The sequence below is a fragment of the Corvus hawaiiensis genome, chromosome 13, assembly GCF_020740725.1.
Source record: "Corvus hawaiiensis isolate bCorHaw1 chromosome 13, bCorHaw1.pri.cur, whole genome shotgun sequence".
In the NCBI taxonomy this organism is placed as follows: Eukaryota; Metazoa; Chordata; class Aves; order Passeriformes; family Corvidae; genus Corvus; species Corvus hawaiiensis.
This window is the reverse complement of record NC_063225.1, coordinates 11175954-11197451: the sequence shown is the minus strand read 5'-3', so window position 1 is coordinate 11197451 and position 21498 is coordinate 11175954. Positions and strand designations below refer to the sequence as shown.

The window sequence follows — 21498 nt, the reverse complement described above, 5'->3', positions numbered from 1 at the left end:
TAAAATAATTCACAGCCCAGTGTCTTTAGTCTGAAATACGAGCTTTATCAGGTAAAAAATCTTTTCATAACTTACCCATACCCATAATCAGATAAAAATAATTCTTATTTAAAATAGACATTGAGCTTAGTAAAAGAACACTTGAATATTTAAATAAACTGCTTTTTAAAAAATCCCCCAACCACTTGTGCACAGTGAACAGGAGCAGGACAGCCCCAGGCAGCCGGTGGCAGGTCCCAGTTCACATCGTGATGTCCTCTGTCACATCCAGCAGTGCCAGCTCCCGGATCTCCTCCAGCAGCTGGTACAGGCTGGGCCCCTTGGTCTGGCAGAACTCCTGGGACTCCTCATCCATCACTTCCACCCTGGCTCTCTCTTGGGCACGCTGGGTTTCCTCTGCAGACTGGCTGACTTCTTTCACCAAGTCAGATTTCACCACATGGAAACTCTTCTGGGCGGCCTCTGTGTCCGCAGCGTGGTGCGGTGCGTTCCTGATGATTTCCAGCTTGATAGTGTCAGCGTGGCAGCGGGAAGTCTGCACAAGGATTCTCACCTGGAAAGCAATATTTTGTTTATATTTCTGATGGTGCTATTTCCTTTTCCTCCTCTCTGATGAGATACTCACTGTGATGTGATCGAAAAGGCTCAAGGTCACTGAGTCTCCAGTAGTTGTAGTGGAGGTGATTTTATGCTGAGAGCGATGGAGGGACCCAGGCTTCCACTGGCAGTTCCCAGCCCCTTGACAGGAGATGACCAAGCCCTCTTTGTTTTTCATGTAGGCAGCACCTTTGATTCCATATCTACAAAAAAGCAGAGAAGCTGTTCTAACCGTTTTCAGCCTTTTCAGGTGTCTTAATTTTGAAACCCACAGGCTGGCTGGGATTGTAGAAAAGCAACAGGAAGGGGTGGGCACGGCAGCCTGATAATCCTGCTCCAGGGATGCTGATAGGTGGTGTCACAGAAACCCAGATTTGAAAACAGCGTGGAGACAGTGACTGAAGTGTTCTGAGAGCAGTAAAGCAAAAGTGAAATAGTCAGTGATCCATTATCTTAGTGCTGGGTGGGGCCTGGAATGGCTCAGTGATGGGAAAAGAGCAGCTTTACAGGTTTTTCTGGACAGACAGTGAGGAGACAAGTTCTCCATTAAAAAAAAGCTACTTGAAGAGCAGCAGCATGTTTGCCCTGGGCTCTCTCTAAGGCAGCCTTTCCTGGCTGGGGAGCTTCTGGCTCTTGAGCCTCACAGCCAACCCTCTGGAATGCTGGAGACGACACATCTGCATTGAGCTGGTTTATACCCAGGCTGTGCCCTCCCAGCATTCCAGTAACACTAGGTATTATTTCCCAGCCCATTCCCAGCTGTGCCAGGCTCACCGGGGGACGAAGACGAGCACGCCGTTGGTGCGGATGGAGTAGACGACCCCGTCGGCCACGCAGCGCTCGTCGCTCTCGGCGCTCCTGTCTCGGAAGTACATGCACTGGAAGAGCTCTGTGGACTGCTTCTGAGCACGCTGCGCTGCCTGTGAGCACCCCGCACACAAAGAGAGACAAAAACCTACGTAAGTATTCCAACAGGCGTCTTTGGCTTTGATTTCCACAGCTGCTTTTTTTCCCATTATTTACTCCCTTACCTGTCCCCTAGAAAAATTACAGCTAAAAGAAAATCTTACATGAAGTACAAGTGAAATATGAAGGCACTTTTACAACCACTCTCAGAAGAAAACTGATATTTAAAAAAACCTCAATGCACTACAAATAAAAATAAAAGTAAAGTGATACTCTTAGTTCCCAAAAGCACAGTTGGGACTAGTATCCCATTCCCTAGGGCACCATGGAGACTCCCACAAGGACCCCCTTACCCGATTCCTGTTATTAATGTGTCTGGACAACTCCTCAAGATACTTGTTACTGATTATGTTATCCTTAACATCCCCTGTGGTTCCCTTCAGGGTCGCTGCTATCAAGAGCCTGTGCACAACAATGTCAGCGTATCTCCTGATGGGAGAAGTGAAGTGAGTGTATTTCTCTAGGGCCAGCCCTGCCAAGAGAAAGGAAGAGAGGTTAGCAATCAAAGCCATCATGTGTCTCCTGCAAGAGTCCAGAAATCACAGCAAAGGCAGAAGAATGACCAGGTACCATAATGATGAAACTGCTCCTCGGGACAAGAACCAGTTGAGAAGTATAGGGCGTTGGACATGGCGTGGGTGGCCATGGAGCGCAGCAGTTTGTTCACAATGGGATCCGAGGAGTCGTTTGCTCTGTCCAGAGACTCAGCCAAAGCTTTGTTAGACCTGTCGAGAAGGTCATAATGGCTTATAGGTAACAACAGCATAAAACCCACATAGAAGTTAATAGTTACTCATAAAAAAATGGCAAGCACAATGATATTGAAACTTTCAATGCAGTTTAATAACAGCTCTGCTCTAGGAAAATGTTTAGAAAAAACCCAGTTTTCACCCAGTTATCTGCTGCAACCTGGAGAACCAGGGACTGGAGCAAAACCCCTTCCTATGCAGTACAAAAGAGAGAGCTGGTCCAAAACCTTTGTGTCCAGCACAAATGGGACAAGGTGACACCCAGGTCACAGAGGCTCTACTGATGCCTTTCACCATGGCCTTCTCATGTTATCTTGACCAAGTAATTCTGAATTATTTTGAGTCATTTAAAATTACTACACTGCACAGAATTAACCTAATTTAAACCAGTACTCTCTTACCCAGGAAATACAGTGCAAACAAGGCCACTGCAAGAGCTTGACCACTGCACAGTGACTGAACAAATGCTTTATCTGAATATGTCTAAAATTATTCAGCCACTGCCACTTGCAGTACAGCCAGCAGAATGCAGGCAGCTTCCCCTAGTCAGAACATCATCAGAAAGGTTCTGATAAAATTTGTTTCAAGAACTGCTATGCAGTGTCTCTTAACATTGATACTTGGAGCTGGAATTGTTTGTAATGATAATATGGCCAAGTAGTTAACTGCTTAACTTTAATTACAGAACTTTAGTAATAAAAGCTACCGTGTGTCTATTGAGAAGCCTTTGGCACTGGCACATTCTCGAAGCTCAGTGAAGAATTCCTGTCGTGGTGGAGGGTGTTGCCGCAGCAGAGCTTGGTGGGGAAAATCCTCGGAAATTCTTTTCGCCACCCAGTGGTTGGCCAGGATCATGCATTCCGCCACGGTCTCGTGCACTTCCAGCGGCTGCTTGGGAATGAGGTCATGGATATTCCGTCTGTCATCCAGCTGCACTCGGATCTCGATCCCTTCCAGCTCCAGCGCGCCGCACCTGTCCCGCTTAGCTCGGATGTGTCGTGCTATGTCGGTGAGCTTGGATATGGCCCAAACCAGCTCAGCCAGCTTCTTCTGCCTCATTCCTTCATCCAGGCTTTTCAGTTCCAGGATATCCCCCACCACACTCGTGTCTCCATCCAACAATCCCTGTGCTGTCTCATACTCCAGCTTGTAGGCAGAGCGGATGAGAGTTTTGGTGTATTGAACCCTCAGCGTCTCGTACGATTCCTTCTCCAGCTCCCACAAGACGCTCACAGCGTATCTGAAAGACAACACCACAGTTCTGACATAGTTCTGGTAGACTTAAACTCCCATTTCAAGCACATTCAACTCTTTTATAGACTTAATTATGGTTGTGGAAGCATCTTTTTCTTCATGAAACCAGTGCTCAGCAACACCACTAAATAACGCACTTGCCTTTCAGTCTCATGCATCACAACTTAAATGAGGACCAGCTACACAGCAGTATTTTCAGTTCATCTGCTGAAGCAGAGTACCCCTAAGGTATAAGGTCTCCTTTGTGTTAAAGCAGAGCTACACTGTGATAGTTATTTTTATCCATTTTTATTTTATTAGTCAGATGCATTCACAATGAACACCTCTGCACCCTGCATATCCTCATGCCAGCAGCCAACTGAGCCTGTAAATTGATATAAACTGGTCTATAAAATTCAGCCTACCTGTGGTAGAACTGAAAGGTAATTTCTAATGTACACAATTCTTCCAGTTGATGATTTAGTAATAATGCAAAATGACTTGTAAAAGTCTCCCTGCTCAGAACAATTCCAAACCCTTACCTGTCCACTCCGCTGAGGAGGGAGCACACGTCAGCACTGAGGACAGAGGGCAGCATGTCATAGCGCCGATCGGCTAAGTAATACGTGGTAGCCCTGAGGAACAAAACACAGTTGCTGTTCTTCTCACCAGGACTCCTGGGTCTGGGGTGTAAGCATTGCTTCATAGTCTGATTTTAAAAGGTTATTTCTACAGAACACTCACAGGTGCAATACCAAAGTAAAATTATTTAAATAGCTATTTGTACAGTAAAACCCTAATTTTGCCTTCCTTGGTATTTCAGCTGCCATTAAGGGCAGAACCAGGGCTGGACAAAATATGCTCACTGAAGAAGAGGTGATTTAATGGGTACATCAAACATCTCTGCTGCCTACAGTTTATACTTCTTTGCATCTACAAACAATACAGTTCATGAAGTGATTCAGCAGTTTAAGTCCAAATAGCGACAATAAAAGAAAAAAGGGAATGAAATATTTGGACATTAAAAGACAAGATTGAATATTAAAACATAAGCCTGACAAATACCTCTGGAATTAAATTAATGTGAGACTTAATTCCATTTTGTGGGTGTTCATCTCCCTTGGAATACAAACGAGTGGTTTTCAAAAATACTTCAAGTCACAGATGTTAAATTAGACTCTAAAGCAAAGAGGAGTGATGAGGGAAAAATAACCTTATACTATAACTTTCTGGAAAATGTGTCCAAATAAAAGCAGAATGTAATTAGTTATATAATAGTTTAATTAGCTTTAACAAGTCTTTAGTAGGACATGAAAGGTGGAAGCATGTTTCTTTCCTTCCAAAGTTTCCTAAAGGTAGCATCACAAACTTCTGAGCTTCATGAATTTTCTAATTTTCAGAAAATAACTTACCTTGCTCTGGCCTCAACATCAGTGTAGGAATTTGCTGCCACAAAGTGAGTCACATCTGCAATGTGCACCCCCAGCTCGAGATTGCCATTGGGCAGAGTCCTGACAGAGAGAGCATCATCCACATCCTCGCAGCCCTTGGGGTCAATGCTGAATATCAAGTGGGTATCTCTCAAGTCAAGGCGTTTTTTTTCCTCCTCTGGACTCACTTTCCATGGATTCTTCGGAGAACTCACAGGCATTTCACTCATCTGTACAGAAATATTGTTGAACATAAATTTATATTTTCTACAAAAAGATACCAACTAATTAGATTTAATTAGTTTTTCAAATTCTTCTTGTGTTTAATTTTCCAAGTCCATTACATTTACTTTATGGAAAGTATGGAAAAAATTGAAAAGAATTCTATGTGCATTAGTAACCAGTGTTATTACTGTGGTGATACTGCAGCTCTGGCAAATATAACCACTACATATTGGTTTTTTACAGTCTTTTTCTTTCAGTTAATTGTAGGTATAATCAAAATAGTTACCTGAGAAAGCTGGATCCTCTCCCAGTTGAAAACAAAGTATTTAATACAGTAGGAGGAGGACTTTAGGATAAGTAGCATAACCACACACTAAAGACAGAAACATCTTAAAAGCCTAGCTCAAATTTGAATTAAGAGTTTGTAATCTTTCCTCACAGCAAATGGATTCCATTAAAATCGCTCTTGACTTGAAAATCCATAGTATCAATAGAACCACTGATCCAAAAGATTCCAGAAAAATAAACTAAAATAATAATAAATTTTCAGCTTTCAGAATGGGCTTTCAAAAACCCACTGGCAACAAAGATGTTCGGCTGTAAAAGGGTCCCTCTCTTTGAGAAACAAGGCCCTGGAAATGAACAGAAAAGACTGGATCTGATCACAAAGACAAACCTGGATTTCTGAGAAAGGGGCAGCAGAAATGCTGTTCTCCACCAGAATTGCTGCGATTTCCCCCTCGAGATCTCCAATTCTCCCCAGAACTCTCACAAAGTGTCCGTTTGGATAGAGGGAAGTTGACTCCCAGGAATCGATGCGCACGACAACTCTGTACTCCTGCAGCAAGGCAGCTCTGTTAGAACAGCACTGTGCCCCTTAAAAGTACAATTTGTATACCCCTAACAGGACCTTTCATTTATCAGAAAAAACCCAAAGCAAGTGGTATGTAAGCGTGGCCAAATTCAGAACTCAAATAAGCGTCTTAACCTGAAGTGGTTCTGACAGGAATTGAACACAATCCTTCGAGGCAGAAATTGAACCCTCACAGACTTCACTTTAATAGTTTTACCATGTTTTTGTCAAAGAAAACATCATTAGAGCATATAACACCCACACAGCTTTGTAAGAACACAGAACAGAGAAACACTTCAGTTAAATTACCTGTAATGCTTCAGCCTGCTGAGTGCTGATCCGGATTTTGGGAATTCGGTAATCCCAAGGTGTTACAAGGACTTTCTGAGCATTTCTGCCCTGGGACTGGCTCTCTTCTTTAGAAGGGAAAGTGACCACATAATCCCTCCAGTTCTTTTGGATGATTCCAACTACTTTACCTTTAAATAAGGAACATTGTGCATTAAAGAGTTTAACAGGACCAAGAAAGCAAATATGTGGGAGGTACAGGAGATTCATTGCTTCGTAAAATGAACTGATGTGTCCCCAAATCTGTGTCACAATTGCCAACAACATATGGTGTGCAGACAATACAAGTGTGTCATAAACTATTGTTGGCACAGGCAGATTTTAATGAGCTTTTATTTATATGGAGACTAACTCAATGTATAGATTTCAATTGATACAGGACATAAATTATTCTCACTGCTGCTGAAACGTGGCCAATTCTAGTAATACAGAAAACTTTTAACAGCAAAGAGCAAAACAAAATATCATTTCCCTACAAAAAGAGAATTAACCTCTTAAAACTTCTAGCTCTGACCTCAACAAAAATTTAAGATGCAGCTATAGCTGCAGAGTAATAATTTCAAACAAGACTCTAAGTTCCCAAGGTACCCAGGCATGTCACACTGGGATACTTCTTCACCTAACAATTTTTTTTTTCGTTATTTATCAGCAGGGAATTAAAAGGATGCTTCTCCTTACCTGTGGGCATAGGGTCACCTGTGGTGTCTGCAGGTGCTTTGTCCTCAGTCTCATTTTCACAGAGGGCAACAGTCCTTCCTTTCCATTCATGCACAGGGAGCAACTCAACCACCACCACATCCCCGTGGATTGCACGATTCCGAGACTTGGCCCCATAAATAAGGATGTCACTTTGGAGTTCTGTATTTAAAATAAACAGAACTATAATCTGCTACAAAAATTCAAATCCCTCCATTCTTGGCAGCATTCTGCTGAAATAACAGAAAATTACTTTTCCAATATGATTTCTTCCAAAAAGGACTACTGGTAAGTAATTAATATTGCAAGGAAAGGAAAACCTTTTCCTCTTTTTTTTTTCTTTAAGGACCTATTAAGGAATTCTATAAGTGAACTTTTGGATAAAAAGCAGCATAGGCTGGGAGCAGTTCATTGTTCTTAGGCAGCAGCTTTAAAAACACACAGCATAGTTAAATTGGGAAAGCCACTGCCACAGGATTCTGGGCAGGGTTCAGAATAAAACAAGCTTTTAAAAAATAATGAGTATATTGAGCACTGGTTTGACTGCAGGGTCTGTCACAGGAACATTTGAAAGTAGTTATTAGTGAGAGCTGGGCCAATGTGTCTGTGCAAGGGTAATGGACTGCTCCTTCAAAGGTGTTGATTAGTAACTCATGCCAGAGAGATAATCCTGGATCAGCTTGATCCAAAAGGCAATTTTCCAATTATGTTCACGAAGACCAGCTTCCTAATCCTGCCAACATCTATGCAAACTCTTATTGCAGTCAAAGGAGTGGTCACCTGAGGTTGGAGCAAAGCACAGGGACAACAATTTGCATCAGCATTTCACATTTCGCTTCAGAGATGCAGGGAAACAGGACAAGAGGCCAAAATATGGCCAAAGGTGCTAAGAAAGAGGAAGCAGTTTTCCTCCCAAGTTCCACCCTCTGGTTAATTTTCAGCCTCATTTCTGGCCCATGAAAACCACACAAGCACTGCAGTGTCTCGGCCTTCATCTTGATTGATAACTGAAAACCGGCTCCTCACCTGTGTCTTTGCTGCCAAACCCCTGAAGCCGAACAAAAGCTTCCAGCTGTGCTCGGTGCTTATTGACATTCAGTGTACCCTGAAAGAGACCAACAAACCAATCAACAGAATGGAACAGTCACCCTAAAAATGGACAACTTTAAAGGATAAAAATTTGGGGTTTGCAATTTTTTTTTACGTGACTTAGTTTTTATTGATCCATAGGTTATTTTGAACACAATTATTCTCTCTATAGGGGGGAATGCAGGATGTAGAACTTTTAAATCCTGAATTTATTTGTAAGACGGTAGACGACATTTTATTCCAACCACAGGCAATGTAAGATTACCTTTGCTGCCTGCTTTAGCACAGAATCTGGCATTATTCCAACAAGAAAGAAAAACCTCCGTCTTTCTGTTCATATTTTATTCCTGCCTCGCTGCTGGAATTGCCAAGAAAGGAACAAATTACTGGCTCTAATTCTTTAAATTATTTTTGAAGGAAGGACACTTGTCTACCAACAATCTATATTAAGGCCCTGAACAGCCATAAACCAGTAAATTAATTTCATTGACTGAAAGATGTCTGTGCAAATGAAGTTAGAACTGCTGCCTTTGTGCAGCACTATTTATATTTAAGAATGAGGTCTCACTGCTTCAAATCACACTTGGTCTCTCGATTTACATGTACATCACATATCAACCTGACAAAAATCCATAGCACATTTCACAACCTCAATAGCCAATTCTTATTTTAACTTCTCCAAGGAAAAAAAAACCCCAAAGCAAACAAACAAACAACAACAAAAACAAATCCACGTGTCACAAAAAAGTGTAGGGGAAATATTTTGAGAATCCTAAGAATCCTGATCCCTTCCATCCTCTTGCTTTTTGTTTCCTTTCCCTCTTCCCACCATAGCCGTATTTCTTTCTCTAATCACTCTAATTCAGGCAACTAAAGGGACCAAGTACAAGACTGCATTGTTCTGTGTACGTTCTCTGCACAAAAATACCTGCAGGTATCTTCCGGATTTGATCCCAGACTCCAATATTTCCACAGGTAAGTGCTCAGGATATTCTTTTCCATGGTTCTCTTGGCTTTCGCTCTCCCGCTCACGCCGAGCTTGGGCTATGGAGTCAAAGAGTTCATGGGCAGCCTTTAGGTCAGGCCAGAAGTTATCCAAGTAATTCTGTATGCACAAATACAAATAAACAGGAAAGTATTTAGAGACCTCTGTTCTTTTAATAATGCATTTGGAAAGCCCATAATGGACAAGAGCTATCTCACACTACACTCAAATAGCACTTCCAAATGGTTATGATGAGTCTGCTCTAAACCCCACAGATCTGTCCCAGGTTCAGCCTAATCCACTGTTAAATGAAGTAAAGGTAAATCAGTTTGGTGCTGTTTTTATTCAACATCCTTTCACAGCTGAACATAAACATCCCATCCCCACATCCCACTGAATACAAGTGGTATCAGAGATGGACACCAAAATGAAGAATGAATTATCTTCTCAGGCTTCACTGTATCCTCAGCAGTCCAAGCAAAGTAACGGGCAGAACATTGCTGATGGATATTTAGGCTACAGCTGCTTATGGACTGCTTGCACTCCAGATTTAGACAGCTGGCTGAGGGAACTGATCACTGCTCATAAATGCCAAATTCCTTAAAAACAAGGAAAACAAGGAAAACAAGGAAAAGGTCTCCTAAGAAAGATGGCCTCTATCCTCAGAGCTGCTTTTTATCTTTCCAACTCTCTGCTTTGCTCACTGCCACTGGTTATTCCAACATTCTCATAAGTGACATACTTGCTTGCTTTGATAAATGGAGACATGAGTTACCATCACAGCTTTCTTGAATGTAAACTCTGACATGATTTGCAATATACTTTAATGCACTTGCTTCATCATTTTGATGGGACGTAAAGGAAACCTTTTATTTTTCTGGCGTGTTACCTTGAAGGAAATCACAAACACTCCTTCTGTTTCATTTCCGTACTGCCTGATAGCATCTTCATCTTCTGTTACCATAACAACTGGCATCTGACCCAGGCAGTGATTGTAGTACCAGGCTGCTGCACTGTAAATATTCCTAGAAAAGCAAAGTTTGAAATAAGATTTCTGGCACAGCTCATTTGTTACTTGCAAGATTTTGCTGGCTTTGTATAAACAAGATTTTGATTTAACACCCAGACTTTTAAAAGACATACACCGAGCTACAGGAACATTTTTCTGCAAAAACGTTTATGTGCCATTCTTAAGCACCATGAGAAGAGAGGAAAATAGAATGTTTCCTCCCCGACATATCCACTTGTGCCCTAGCTGCAACACTATAACAAAAAGTTCCTCTGAGTCAAAGCTTGTAAAAAGCCGTGCTGAGACTCCAGTGCTACGGTGTAACTTCAAACTGATCCAGCTTTTTCCTTAGCATTATGGCATTTAATTTAGTACACTTTGTCTAGTTCCCTAAGAAAACAATGTTGATACTTTTGTAACTATTAAAGCACAACGCAGACTTTCTGTGGCTGTGAACTGTTGCAAAGCTAAGCAGAACAAGAGCATGAACTCTCAGTACCCACTGCATGCTCATACTCCTAAATACAAAGTCATGATGCTATGCAGTGTGGCACTGCAGAGGTTCAAACAAACCTGGTCTGCCACTTCTCCATGGATTCTCCCTTCTCCCTTGGCAGGTAGCAGTGCTGGTGGAATTCATTAGCAAACACAGTACAGTCATGACGGGGATCCTTCAATAGATTCCGTAATTTGTTGTACTGTCTGGAATGAAAAAAGATAAATATATTCTTGTGCTTTCTTTTGATAATGCTGTTTTAACTCCATGTGAAAATACAGCTGAAAAACTCGAGGAAAATTACTGTCATGCACAGAGAAATGTATTCATTACATTACAACACTGATGATAAATCCTGAACCATCACCCACAAGCAAGTTTTTTATGCTTCTGATTTTAAACATACTTGTTTTCCAGTGAGCCCCACAAAATATCCTAAGTGTTCAGGAACTTATTTGTTTGTCACTTTTGAGACAAGGGCTATTTCTTCAAAGGCATTTGTGCTTTAGAAATATAGGATGGCCTTGAGAGCAAATTTTACTCTGAAATGCTACGGCAATGCCCAGGTTAATGTCTGGTGAGGTAAGCACCATACAACAATATTAATTGCTCCCCAAAGAGAAGTGCTCAGGCACCAATACAGCAAACCAAAACCTGTCCATAATCAAGCTGTGGGCACATGATAGATCATTACTGCAAAGTCTCATTAATTCTTGTCACTGTCCATTTGATTAGCTAATAATGATACAGGTTTCATACCTCTCCTATTGAGTGAAAACTATGCCAGGCATTGATGTCCACGGATCACAAAGGATCCCAGTCCTTGCCCTTCTGTAAAACTACATTAAGACACTTGAAACAAATTATACATTTTACAAATCAGTATTTTTACGTCAATCTTAATAAAAAATAAGTTCTTATGGGGTAAGTACCTGCGTCCTTTCTGATGTTGCACAGCCTGACAAGCTGTTTGCATGAAAATAATTCCTTTCAGCTCCGGAAATTCCAGAATCTCCAGGTACTCCTGAACAACCTTGCAGTCGGGGACAACGTAGTGTGTGACATCATCTGATAACAATTTGCCGTCTAAAAGATAATTCAGAGTTTAAAGGATAAACTTTCAGTTGCAATATTGGTTTCTTGAAAATACTTTCCAATGTAAGAATTAGAGTTGTGTCTTCTCAAATGGGTATATTTCTTTTCCTGATAAACAATATTATGGATATTATGGTACAATCCTGTGGTACAGTCCATAAATCTGTGACAAAACCCTTTTGCATCCACTGATGCCAAAATTTAGTGCAAATTCTATCCAAAGGAGAGAAAAATAATCCACTTTCATTATGAAAAAGCTATAACTTAAAAGAGTGAAGGTTACAGTTCTTTCTTCTCTGCTTCCATATGAAAAGAGGGGCTATATATCTGGCACAGAAAATCTTTTCATGGAATTTCCAAAGGCTGTAGAATTATGAGCAGTTCCTTTACCCTGCTCCCACAGCTCTCTGCTCAAACACACCATTTACAGCAGGCTCTTTACATAAAAGAGCACAGGTAAGGGTACATGTAGAGAAAGCCACTGCTACTGCAAAGAGAAGAGGTTTTTAAACTATTAACCATCGGTGTTAATTTTCTTTATGGAGACTCTCTCCCTTAGGAATATGCCATCAAAATACTACAGCAAAAACATCACAGACGACATCTTAAAATGCACCTCAAAATTAATGAATTTAATTGCTTTTGGTATTTCAAAGATTCCCCAATAGCTTTCAGATGGGAGGGGATTTCCACTGTATTTTCTCTTAATACCTATTTATTCTTTATCATAAATACTGAACTGCTGAACTCACCACAGTGCAGGCAAATTATATAGAACAAAGTATATAGGTATTGACAAGTAAGGTTATTTTCATGTATTTCCTAGAAGCTGACATGGGACAAACTTTGAGCTGCGACCACAAGAAGTGAATCCAGCTAGCACAACTGTGCTCACAGTAACTTGGCCTCATCTCACACTGAAGGCTTATAATGGATGATGGCAGAACACATACAAGAAAGCTAATATTTATTAATAATTCAGAAGAGCATTAAAAGTGAAATGTCACTGGAAGATTTATGAGACCTGCCTATGCGAAGCTATCCTTGCCTAACCCATACATCTAGAAGAGAACGACTTCTAGGCAGCCACAGCTCACCCTTACAAGCACCTGCAGATGTGATTTTTGCAGGCAGTCTCTCACAGGGCAGGAAATAGATTTGCTGAGCACACTGTGTAGAGTCAGGAAGGAAAACAAATATTTTGTTCACATCTGGGTTACCTTGAATAATTACATAGGGACATATTCTGACAGACACCTGTAGCACAATCTACATTTAAGTGCAAAAGAGGGGAAGTAAGGCACAGCAGGAGAGGTTTTTTCTGATATGTGCCTTTAAGTTATCCTTGAGGAATTCATAACCAAATGCAGTATTTTAAGGAGCAGTAACTATCACTAGTCCTGATCTCCTAGATAGCAGTAATACAGTATAATAATATAATCTAAGTAATACACCTTTTGCCCTCTGTTGCAACAGGAACCTAAATTAAAAGTGAAAATATCTATGTCAATCACAGTTCCAAAGGGGAAAAAAAAAAAAAGAGTTACAATTCGCAACCTTTTCTTTTAAGCAAGCAAGTCATTTGGTCAATTTAAACAGGTTGGATATTATGTTTGTTATTTGCCAGTCACTTTCCTGCATCAAATAAATTGTGGTATTGAACAACAACAACAACCCCAACTGAAATATCAAAGCTCAGGTGATGATCTATGATGCACATAACAGCACCACAGTATGTAAAAACAACAACAAATGCAGACATCAGAGCCTGGCAGCCTTCCCGTGTCTGAAATGCCCCGATATAACATAGGCAATTACATTTAATTACTGAACAGGAATAGCTGCTGATGCAGAATTACAATAGCTTCAAGATAATAGCTTGGCCCCATTGTAATACTTAACAGATATGTATAGCATTTAATTCATGCTATAAACCACCACCCTTCAGAAATTAATGCATTTTAAAGGATCTTTTAAAACAGGAGAAGTGTAAAAATTGAACAATCCTTTAGCCTTTTATCACTGCCAGTAAACTGTTCACAGTTAAACCCTCTAACAATCAGCTCCTCGATTCCTTCCGCTCTTAACGCCTCGTTGATTTCTAGAGGATCTTACTTTAAAGGAAAACTATTGCTATAGAGGCGAATTGTTCAGCACCGTCCGGACACCCCAGCCCGGGGATCATCCCCCCCGCTTCAGGGATCACCCCAGCCCGGGGATCACTCCCCACTCAGGCATCACCCCAGCCCAGGAGTCACCCCCTGCCCAAGGATCACCGCCAGCTCAGGGATCACCCCTCGCTCAGGCATCACCCCCGCTCAGGGATCACTCCCTCCTCAGGGATCACTGCACCCGGCTCTGCCCCCCGCGACCCGCGGCCCCGGGGGACGCTGCCCACCGCCCCAGCCCGGCCCGCGGGCGATCTCGACTCTGTCAGCGCGCACCCCCGGCTCCCCCCAGACCCTCACCGCGGGCACATGCGGCGCGGCACTGGGCGCTGCGGCACAGGGCGCTGCGGCACGGCACGTCGGGGCGCAGGTAGTGCTCCCGCACCACCCGCACGGCGCGGCCCTGCTGCCCCCGCAGCTGCAGAACCTTCTCCGTGCGGAGCATCGGGGCGGCGAGGACCGGCCGGGAATGGCGGGGACCGGCGGGGACCGGCGGCCCCGAGGCCGCGACTGCCGGGGCGCCTGCGCGGGGCGGGGCGCGGGGTCACCGCGCGGGGAACGGCCTCAACCGAGGGGCGGGAAGAGAGCGGGAGGGGCGGGCTGAGGGAACCGGGTGGGGACGAGCTGAGGGAACCGGGGCGGGCTAAGGGGCCTCGAGCTGAGGGAACCGGGGCGGCTGAGGGACGAGCGGGAGCGAGTTGAGGGAGGTGGAACTGGAGCTGAGGGGCAGCGGGAACGAGCTCAGGGCACCGGGGCGGGCTGAGGGAACCGGGGCGGCTGAGGGCCGGGCGGGAGCGAGTTGAGGGAGGTGGAACTGGAGCTGTGGGGCAGCGGGAACGAGCTCAGGGCACCGAGGCGGGCTGAGGGAACCGGGGCGGGCTGAGGGAACCGGGGCGGGCTGAGGGAACCGGGGCGGCTGAGGGCCGGGCGGGAGCGAGCTGAGTGAACTGGAGCTGAGGGACAAGCGGGAACGAGCTCAGGGAACCGGGGCGGCCCTGAGGGACGGGCGGGAGCGAGCTGAGGGAGCCGGGGCGGGCTGAGGGAATCGACAGGGCTCTGAGGGGTCGGTGAGGTGAGGGCTGAGGAGGAGCCCGACCAGTGCAGGCGCTGAGCCCCGAGGGAGCCCACGCTTGTGAGGTTGGGTGAACACAGAGGGCAGATTCCCTTAAAGTGAGGGATGCAGTTGTGTGACCCCCCATGGTCTTTCACAGCACCTTCCAGGAGAAATTCCAGGTCCGTTCCTCACCCCTGATTTTGTGAGATCGCACGCCGGAGCACTCGGGGAGTTGAGGTAGAGATCAGGGCAAGGCTGCGTGAGGAGAGCAGGCAAGCCCTAATGACAGCTAATTTTACAGTAATCACCAGTATAGCCCTTCACATTTACGGGGGGGGAAGATAAAGGCACTGACAGATGAAGTCTAGTCAGGAGTCCAAAGTAGTGTCTCTGGGTCTGAGTCACTGCTCTGTGTCTGTAATGCTGCATGTGTGGCATTTTGGGGGTTATTGTTTTGACTCTTAAAAAAGCATTCATACTTTCTCAAATAATAATTGCCTACACCATAACTTCACTTGAACGTAAATACATGGTGAGAGCTGTGTAGTGTTTGTCCTTAGGAGGGAAAAAACCTCTGGAAAAGAGCCGAGGCAGTATGTCACTGTATGTTCCTGTTTATTCTGTGTCTTATTTTTCACATGTTTTATAAAATGTGTATCTCCAATGACTAATACTTCTAAGTAACCAATTTGTGCCAGTAAATGGAAGCACCATCTGTAAGAAGCTGATTTGCAGAAGCCAAGTTCTCAAACATCTGAGGAGGAGGAGGTGTTATAACTTAGTGAGAGACAACCAAAGGGTAGACTTGGTTTGGGAGTCAGGATGATATTAGATGTATTATGTAAGAAGGATGTGAGAGGAAAAGGGAAATGGAGACCAAAATGATGGAGCTCTTGTTCTGCGGGAACAAAGATGAAGTAACCCATGCTGATAGAAAGGGTAAGAAAAACTCAACATTTGGGAAAAAAAGACATTTAATTGAGTTTGAAATGTAGCAGATGCTGATTGCTGACACAGTGAGGAACATAGACCAGTGTGCTTACTCAGTGACATTCAGTGACTGTAATAAAATGAAGGTTAATTAAATAAAAGTAGCTGAGATCACTGCTCTCATTTGTTCACTGTTTCACAGAGGAAAATGGAAGATCTTTGGGCCAAGTTCATGCCTTGCTGATACTGTTGAGTAGCTGCATATGTATTTCTAACATTGTAGTTGGAACAGTTTTATCATTCTGAGTTTCCCCACTTCCTTCCTTTTTTTGGAAGAAAACTCAAATGATTGCAAAAGGCCAAGCTGGAGTCACTAGAGCCAAAGAGAACTCTTGACACTTTATCTGACAGCTGAGTTTGTCCCTGTGAGATCAGAGATGAACTTTCATCATCTGGTACTTCATGCATCTGGTAATTGTCTTTACACAGGGCAAGAAGTTGGTACAGGCACACCCAAAACTAGCAGGATAATGTGTGCATGTTTAATTGTTTTAAAATGAAATTTGCAAAAATGTTAGAGTACCACTATTAGAAGATCTTACCAAATGTTGAAGAATAAAGATGAAGTACAGTCTGCCTGCAGAACTATGGGACATACATTCCTGCATACAGCTTCACTTCATAAAGTACTTGTAAAGAAAAAAATCATGGTAGAATACAAAGACATCAGTACAAGTATTATTTTTATGGAGTATTCCTCACTTTGTGCAATGCTCCCATGGATAACACCAGCAAGTGCTAGAGAAGCTTTTATTTTACATGGGCAATAGAAGTCTTTAAAGTTCAATCCCATATTTGTGCTTGCCTGGGATGGGAAGTGGGAGCCTCTCGGGAGCTCTCCCTGCCTGGAGAAGCCTGTCAGGAGATGCAGTACAGAATTTCAGTGTGTTACCTTTTGATACAAGTTTGATAGAAGTGTTTGGGGGAAGAAATTTGAGGTCACTGGAGAATACCAGCAATTGGCTCAAGTTTCCCAAGCCTGACTCATCTGACAAATGCCACAAACAAGAGGCAGAGAATTAATCTAGGATCCACAGAGTCATGGAATCAATAGAAATTGTATCTTTCCACTTGAAAAAGGCCTTTTTATTTTTTTTTTTCTCCAAGTACTCTGTCACTGAGGTAGAGGATGCAAGATTTGATTATCTCATAGCATATTTTTGAAGTGGTTCTTCCATTCTTAAAGCAATTGTGGAGCAATTGGCAATTCAACATCTCCTTCTAACTCATACTAAACTGGATAAATGCTGTCTTCTCTTGGAGATTCCTTCTCCTGGATTGCTGGCTCAGTAAAAGCCAAGTATTTTAAAAATTGCACCCACATCTGGGAAGGTCTCAGGATTAATGTGACATTCCTTGCACTCATAAAAAAGAAATATATCAGATTATTTTTAAAACGTCTGGTTTATGTAATCTAGTGTCCACTGGCATTAATTATGTCACCCTCCTTTAATTATTTTTGTCAGATCCCATATTAATTAGATTCTGTAATTTTGCTTGGGATTGCCCTTTGACCGATGATTATCTCATTTATCCTTTAAAATCATTTATACAGCATTACAAAGAGAATGCTAATGTTATTTTAGCGAAAAGAGAATGATTTTGTATTCGTGCATTTTTGGGCTTCCGAATTTTCACCGTGGATTTCAGTTCGTCAAGCCCACCTTAGCCCTTTGCGTTTGCAATACCGGACACCCCCGCTGTGGGACGCTCTGTAATCGATTTTGGGTTGAAATCGGAACGTTTGCTTCCCTGCCCGTGTCTAATGGGCTGAAATTCCACCTTTCAGCTTCCGTGAACAAACTGCTTGGAGTTGTTTATAGCATAAAGACACAATTTTCTCCACAAAATAAACTGGAAAGCGATGCAGCTCTATAATAAAATAATAAAAGAAAAAAGACTTGCAGATTTCTTCAAGCATGTCAGGAATATGAAACTACACGATGTTTACAATTATTGGAAGCATAAAAGGAATTTATCACAATACCTGATATTTACTATAGCATGCATTTGATCTTCTTTCCACCACCCTTTTCTTCCATGGATGCAGTTCAAAAGTTTACAGCACAGGAATGCAAAGCCGTGTACTATTTAGTTTCACTTGTTTTCTGTGCCTTTATTTACTTTATCCCAGGATTTTCACTATATTTACTGATGAGAGATCCTAAATATTATTTAAAGGAAAAACTCCTTTATGCTGACATAATTAGAATGTTACACTTTATTTCATCAGGGAGCTCTAGGCTATTTGCAGCTGACAATAACTTGGTGTATTCCAGAATTTCTGCTTTCATAAAACATGTTTATATTTGTTATGCTAGAAATTATGAAAACAATTTGGTTCAAAGGAGAAGGCTACCATATCAATCTTTTTGTCATCAAAATGCATTTGATTTAGTGGGAGCCTTTGCACTGAAATGATGCTCAGGGGTGCCTTGGCCTCTGGAGTAGCTCCTGCAGGGTTCAAAGGATAATGGTGGTCAGAGATGGAAAGACCCAACAGGTCAGCTTTTCCACCCCCGTCCAAATTGGGAGTGCTTCTTGTGGTATATCTTGCTCAAGTCTGGGGTCAGTGCTGCACAATATCATGCTGTAAGGTTTATTTATTTATATACCCCAGTAAATAGAAAACAGAATAGCAAGGGTGGCTTTTTACCTCTCCCTGCTTTCAAAATAACAAGAAGTTTCTGGGTGAAGCTGATTAATTCCCTCTTAGGCTCCTATCATCAGAAATTAAATGGGGTTGACTCATGGGGAACTCTGCAGTTGTGATTTGCTCTAAAAATGAGATATAAGAGGTTTTCCTTGAGAGCTCAATGATGAATAAAAGGAAACTAAAGGAAGATGTATCACACTGCATTTCTGGGCTGCAGCTGTGCATCTTAGGTGCTTTAAATTCTTCTTACTAAAAGCCCTTGAGCAAAGATTTTATACCCATAACTACTCTATCCTCTGGCAAATCATACTGCCTGGCAGGGCTGGGTAAATAACAGGTACTCTTAAAAAAAAAAACAAACTACAGAGGAAAAAATACAAGATTTCAAGATACATTCTTTTGTCATAATTATTGTCAAGAACTAAGTCTCAGCCAGCAAGTAATTCAGGAATACCTAATTGTATATAGTAATACTTTAGCCTATGCTGCTCAGTTCTGTATATAGTGATATTTTTGGGTTTCCTTGATGTCTCTGTGTGACAACTGACCGACAGTGAATAGTTTTAATTTAGTGTAAAAGTCATAAAATAACATATGTAGTGCTAATCACTTATTGTGCAATTGGAGGTTTTCATTTGGCAAATGTTCAAGCTTAAAATGTGTTTTTCTTGATTATTCCCCTTATTAAAGCTCATTTGCTATTCATGGAAAGTGAGCACAAAAGAGATGTGAACAGTCAGAGAAACACATTTAAAAATTCAAGTGAATATCCAAGGGAAATGGATTTCAGTGTTTGCCCAACTCTACTGGGACACTCAGCTGCTGAACGTCTTCTTAATGGGTGCCTTTGTCATTGTCCTCAAGGCTTCCATCACGAATGCTGGATGGTTCCTTATGACATCATATTGCAGTCATTACACAAAATTCATTCTTGATATGGTTAAAGTGGTTCATTAGAGAGAGGCAAGGTGAGAGTGCATTCACTATGTGTCTGTTGCTTTTACAAATGAGGTGAAAACTAATTTGTTGTGATACTGAGCACTGAGTTTAGTGTGGAGTCAAAGAAGCTCAGGTCTTTGGCCCTTGCTAAAAGATGAGACATCCAATGGCCTTGCTCATGCTGGCCTCAGGGACTCCAGTTATCCCTCTCTATATCCTAGTGATGAGAAGAATCTGGATTATCAGCTGTGGGAACAAAAAGCAGTTGCTGATGTTTATTTTCTACTTAGGCTGAGCTCCTGCAAGCTAAATTACACCTTTATTCTTCACTTGCTTTCCTGGCAGCAGGATCCACATGCAAGGCTCTTTCCTCTCCACCTCTTTCATCCACAAGGCCTAATTGAAGTAAGTCAGGTGGTCAAGAATTGTCCTCTAGGTCCCAAACACTTGATAGAACCACCAAAGTGCTTCTTGTTACTACCTCAATAAATGGTATCATTCCCTACTATGCTGAAAATACAAAGTTATGTGAACAACCACATAGTTTCTAAGGATAAATAACTGAAAAAAAAAAAGTTGCATCATTCAGCCTGAGAATTTGGAGGTGCATTTACTCATGCAAGCTGAGATCAAAGGCTGGTGCTTTTCAGAAAATTCTTGCTTCTTAGCCAAATTTATAACCGCTTCAATTAAAGAAGATCAAGTTATTTGCCTAGGGTCACATGGCAACTCAGTGGCTCAAGCACAGTTTGAGCCAAAGATCCATTCTCTTGGTTCATCACCCTTGAATGTAAATAGGAGATTTAATTCTGTTTTATGAAGATATTAAGCAGGTTTTGTAAGTTTTATAAGTTCCTGAAAGAAATCGAGCTGCCATTATAATGAGGAAATAGTCTAACGGGTAATAAAATTTAAGAAAAACAAGATAAAAAAAAGTATTTCCGGAAGAAGAAATTAAACCTTGAACTAGTAGTTTGTGGCAGCTGATAAGATGTGGAACTTTCTGGGGACATTAAGGGCTTTAGAATGCCAATCAAATACCAAAATGCTCATTTAATTTAGTGGATACTGACTGATTTTTTTACATTGCTGCTTATTTTAGATATTTTTCCACTCTTTCCCCAGTTGCACATTGCAGAATGCAGTGTGTGGAGGAGGTGCACAGCACCAGTGTGAGCAGGTGTCCCAAACATTGGATGAGCCGGTGCAGCTGCAGGTAAGGGAAAGAAAGGTAAGGAAAAGCCAAAGAGCAGCCCCAGCTGTGGGACAGAACAGTTCTGGATTTACAGTCAGCTGCCAAGAATACTCTTACAGATATGGCAACCCATACACTTAAAAGCAGGGAAGAAGAGGAGGGACAGTTTCAGATAATTTCAGTCTAAAATTTTTGCTTAAAGTTGAGTTCACCGTGTTATTTTCCAGCTTATCTCACCACCCTTCCTTTTTTTTTTATTTTCCTTCTAGAATGTCCCATCCCTTCAAGTTTCGTTTTTTGGAATTTAATATCTCCTGTTGATGATTTCTGTTCCTTATCTTCTTTTGATCCGTTCTGCTTCTCTTTTAGATCCTGTCTCCTTCAGTCTCCAACTAATGTCTCCCCATATGTCAGATTAAAAAAAAAAAAATTACAAGATGCTGGGCTGTGAAAGGAACTAGGGAATGTTTATGTGGTTGCAGCAGGCTGACCATTAAAGTTACTTTATTTCTACAGCATTTCAGATGCTGGGCTTGACAGTTTCATTTCCGAAACTATTTATACTCACAAAAGTCTGTAACAGCATTTCCATTATTTCCTTATAGGATTTTTTTGCCTATATTTTATCAAATTATCTTCTTCTATTCAGGCCTGATTTCAGACAATAGGAATACAAAGTGCAAAAATCCTTTCTAAAAGAGACTGTAGCTTTTTATCTATTAAAG

General features: G+C 42.1%; 1 protein-coding gene and 1 long non-coding RNA gene across 4 annotated transcripts; one reads left to right on the top strand and one right to left on the bottom strand.

Annotated features, from left to right (window-relative positions):
* Nucleotides 1-24: 24 nt before the first annotated feature.
* Nucleotides 25-14452, bottom strand: DIS3L (DIS3 like exosome 3'-5' exoribonuclease). Of its 3 annotated transcripts, XM_048317799.1 has the most exons (17): nucleotides 14240-14452; nucleotides 11609-11762; nucleotides 10754-10882; nucleotides 10061-10196; nucleotides 9115-9291; nucleotides 8124-8202; nucleotides 7080-7259; nucleotides 6363-6532; nucleotides 5877-6038; nucleotides 4958-5205; nucleotides 4088-4180; nucleotides 3019-3552; nucleotides 2134-2288; nucleotides 1857-2035; nucleotides 1372-1517; nucleotides 626-800; nucleotides 25-553 (listed from the first exon to the last, which is right to left on the bottom strand). In XM_048317799.1, exons 1-17 carry the CDS (start codon nucleotides 14382-14384, stop codon nucleotides 242-244), a joined length of 3174 nt encoding a protein of 1057 aa, XP_048173756.1. In that variant the 5' UTR covers nucleotides 14385-14452; the 3' UTR covers nucleotides 25-241. The 3 variants fall into 3 exon arrangements, with proteins under 3 accessions (XP_048173756.1, XP_048173759.1, XP_048173758.1); XM_048317801.1 differs by lacking the exon at nucleotides 25-553 and having other exon boundaries at nucleotides 775-800; nucleotides 1368-1517; XM_048317802.1 differs by lacking the exons at nucleotides 6363-6532; nucleotides 8124-8202; nucleotides 9115-9291; ... (2 more) ...; nucleotides 11609-11762; nucleotides 14240-14452 and having other exon boundaries at nucleotides 7080-7133.
* On the top strand, nucleotides 1473-5678 carry LOC125332662. The gene is made up of 3 exons (XR_007206575.1): nucleotides 1473-1556; nucleotides 1947-2129; nucleotides 2998-5678. It is a non-coding gene; the product is annotated as an uncharacterized LOC125332662 (long non-coding RNA).
* Nucleotides 14453-21498: the final 7046 nt, after the last annotated feature.

Excerpts from the sequence above, each read along its gene's own strand:
- DIS3L (XM_048317799.1), bottom strand. The coding sequence starts at position 14,384 with ATGCTCCGCACGGAGAAGGTTCTGCAGCTGCGGGGGCAGCAGGGCCGC. Across the intron at positions 6,533-7,079 it reads AGGTGACCCTATGCCCACAG|GTAAAGTAGTTGGAATCATC; the intron begins GTAAGGAGAAGC and ends CCTTATTTAAAG. Across the intron at positions 6,039-6,362 it reads AGCAGGCTGAAGCATTACAG|GAGTACAGAGTTGTCGTGCG; the intron begins GTAATTTAACTG and ends GCCTTGCTGCAG.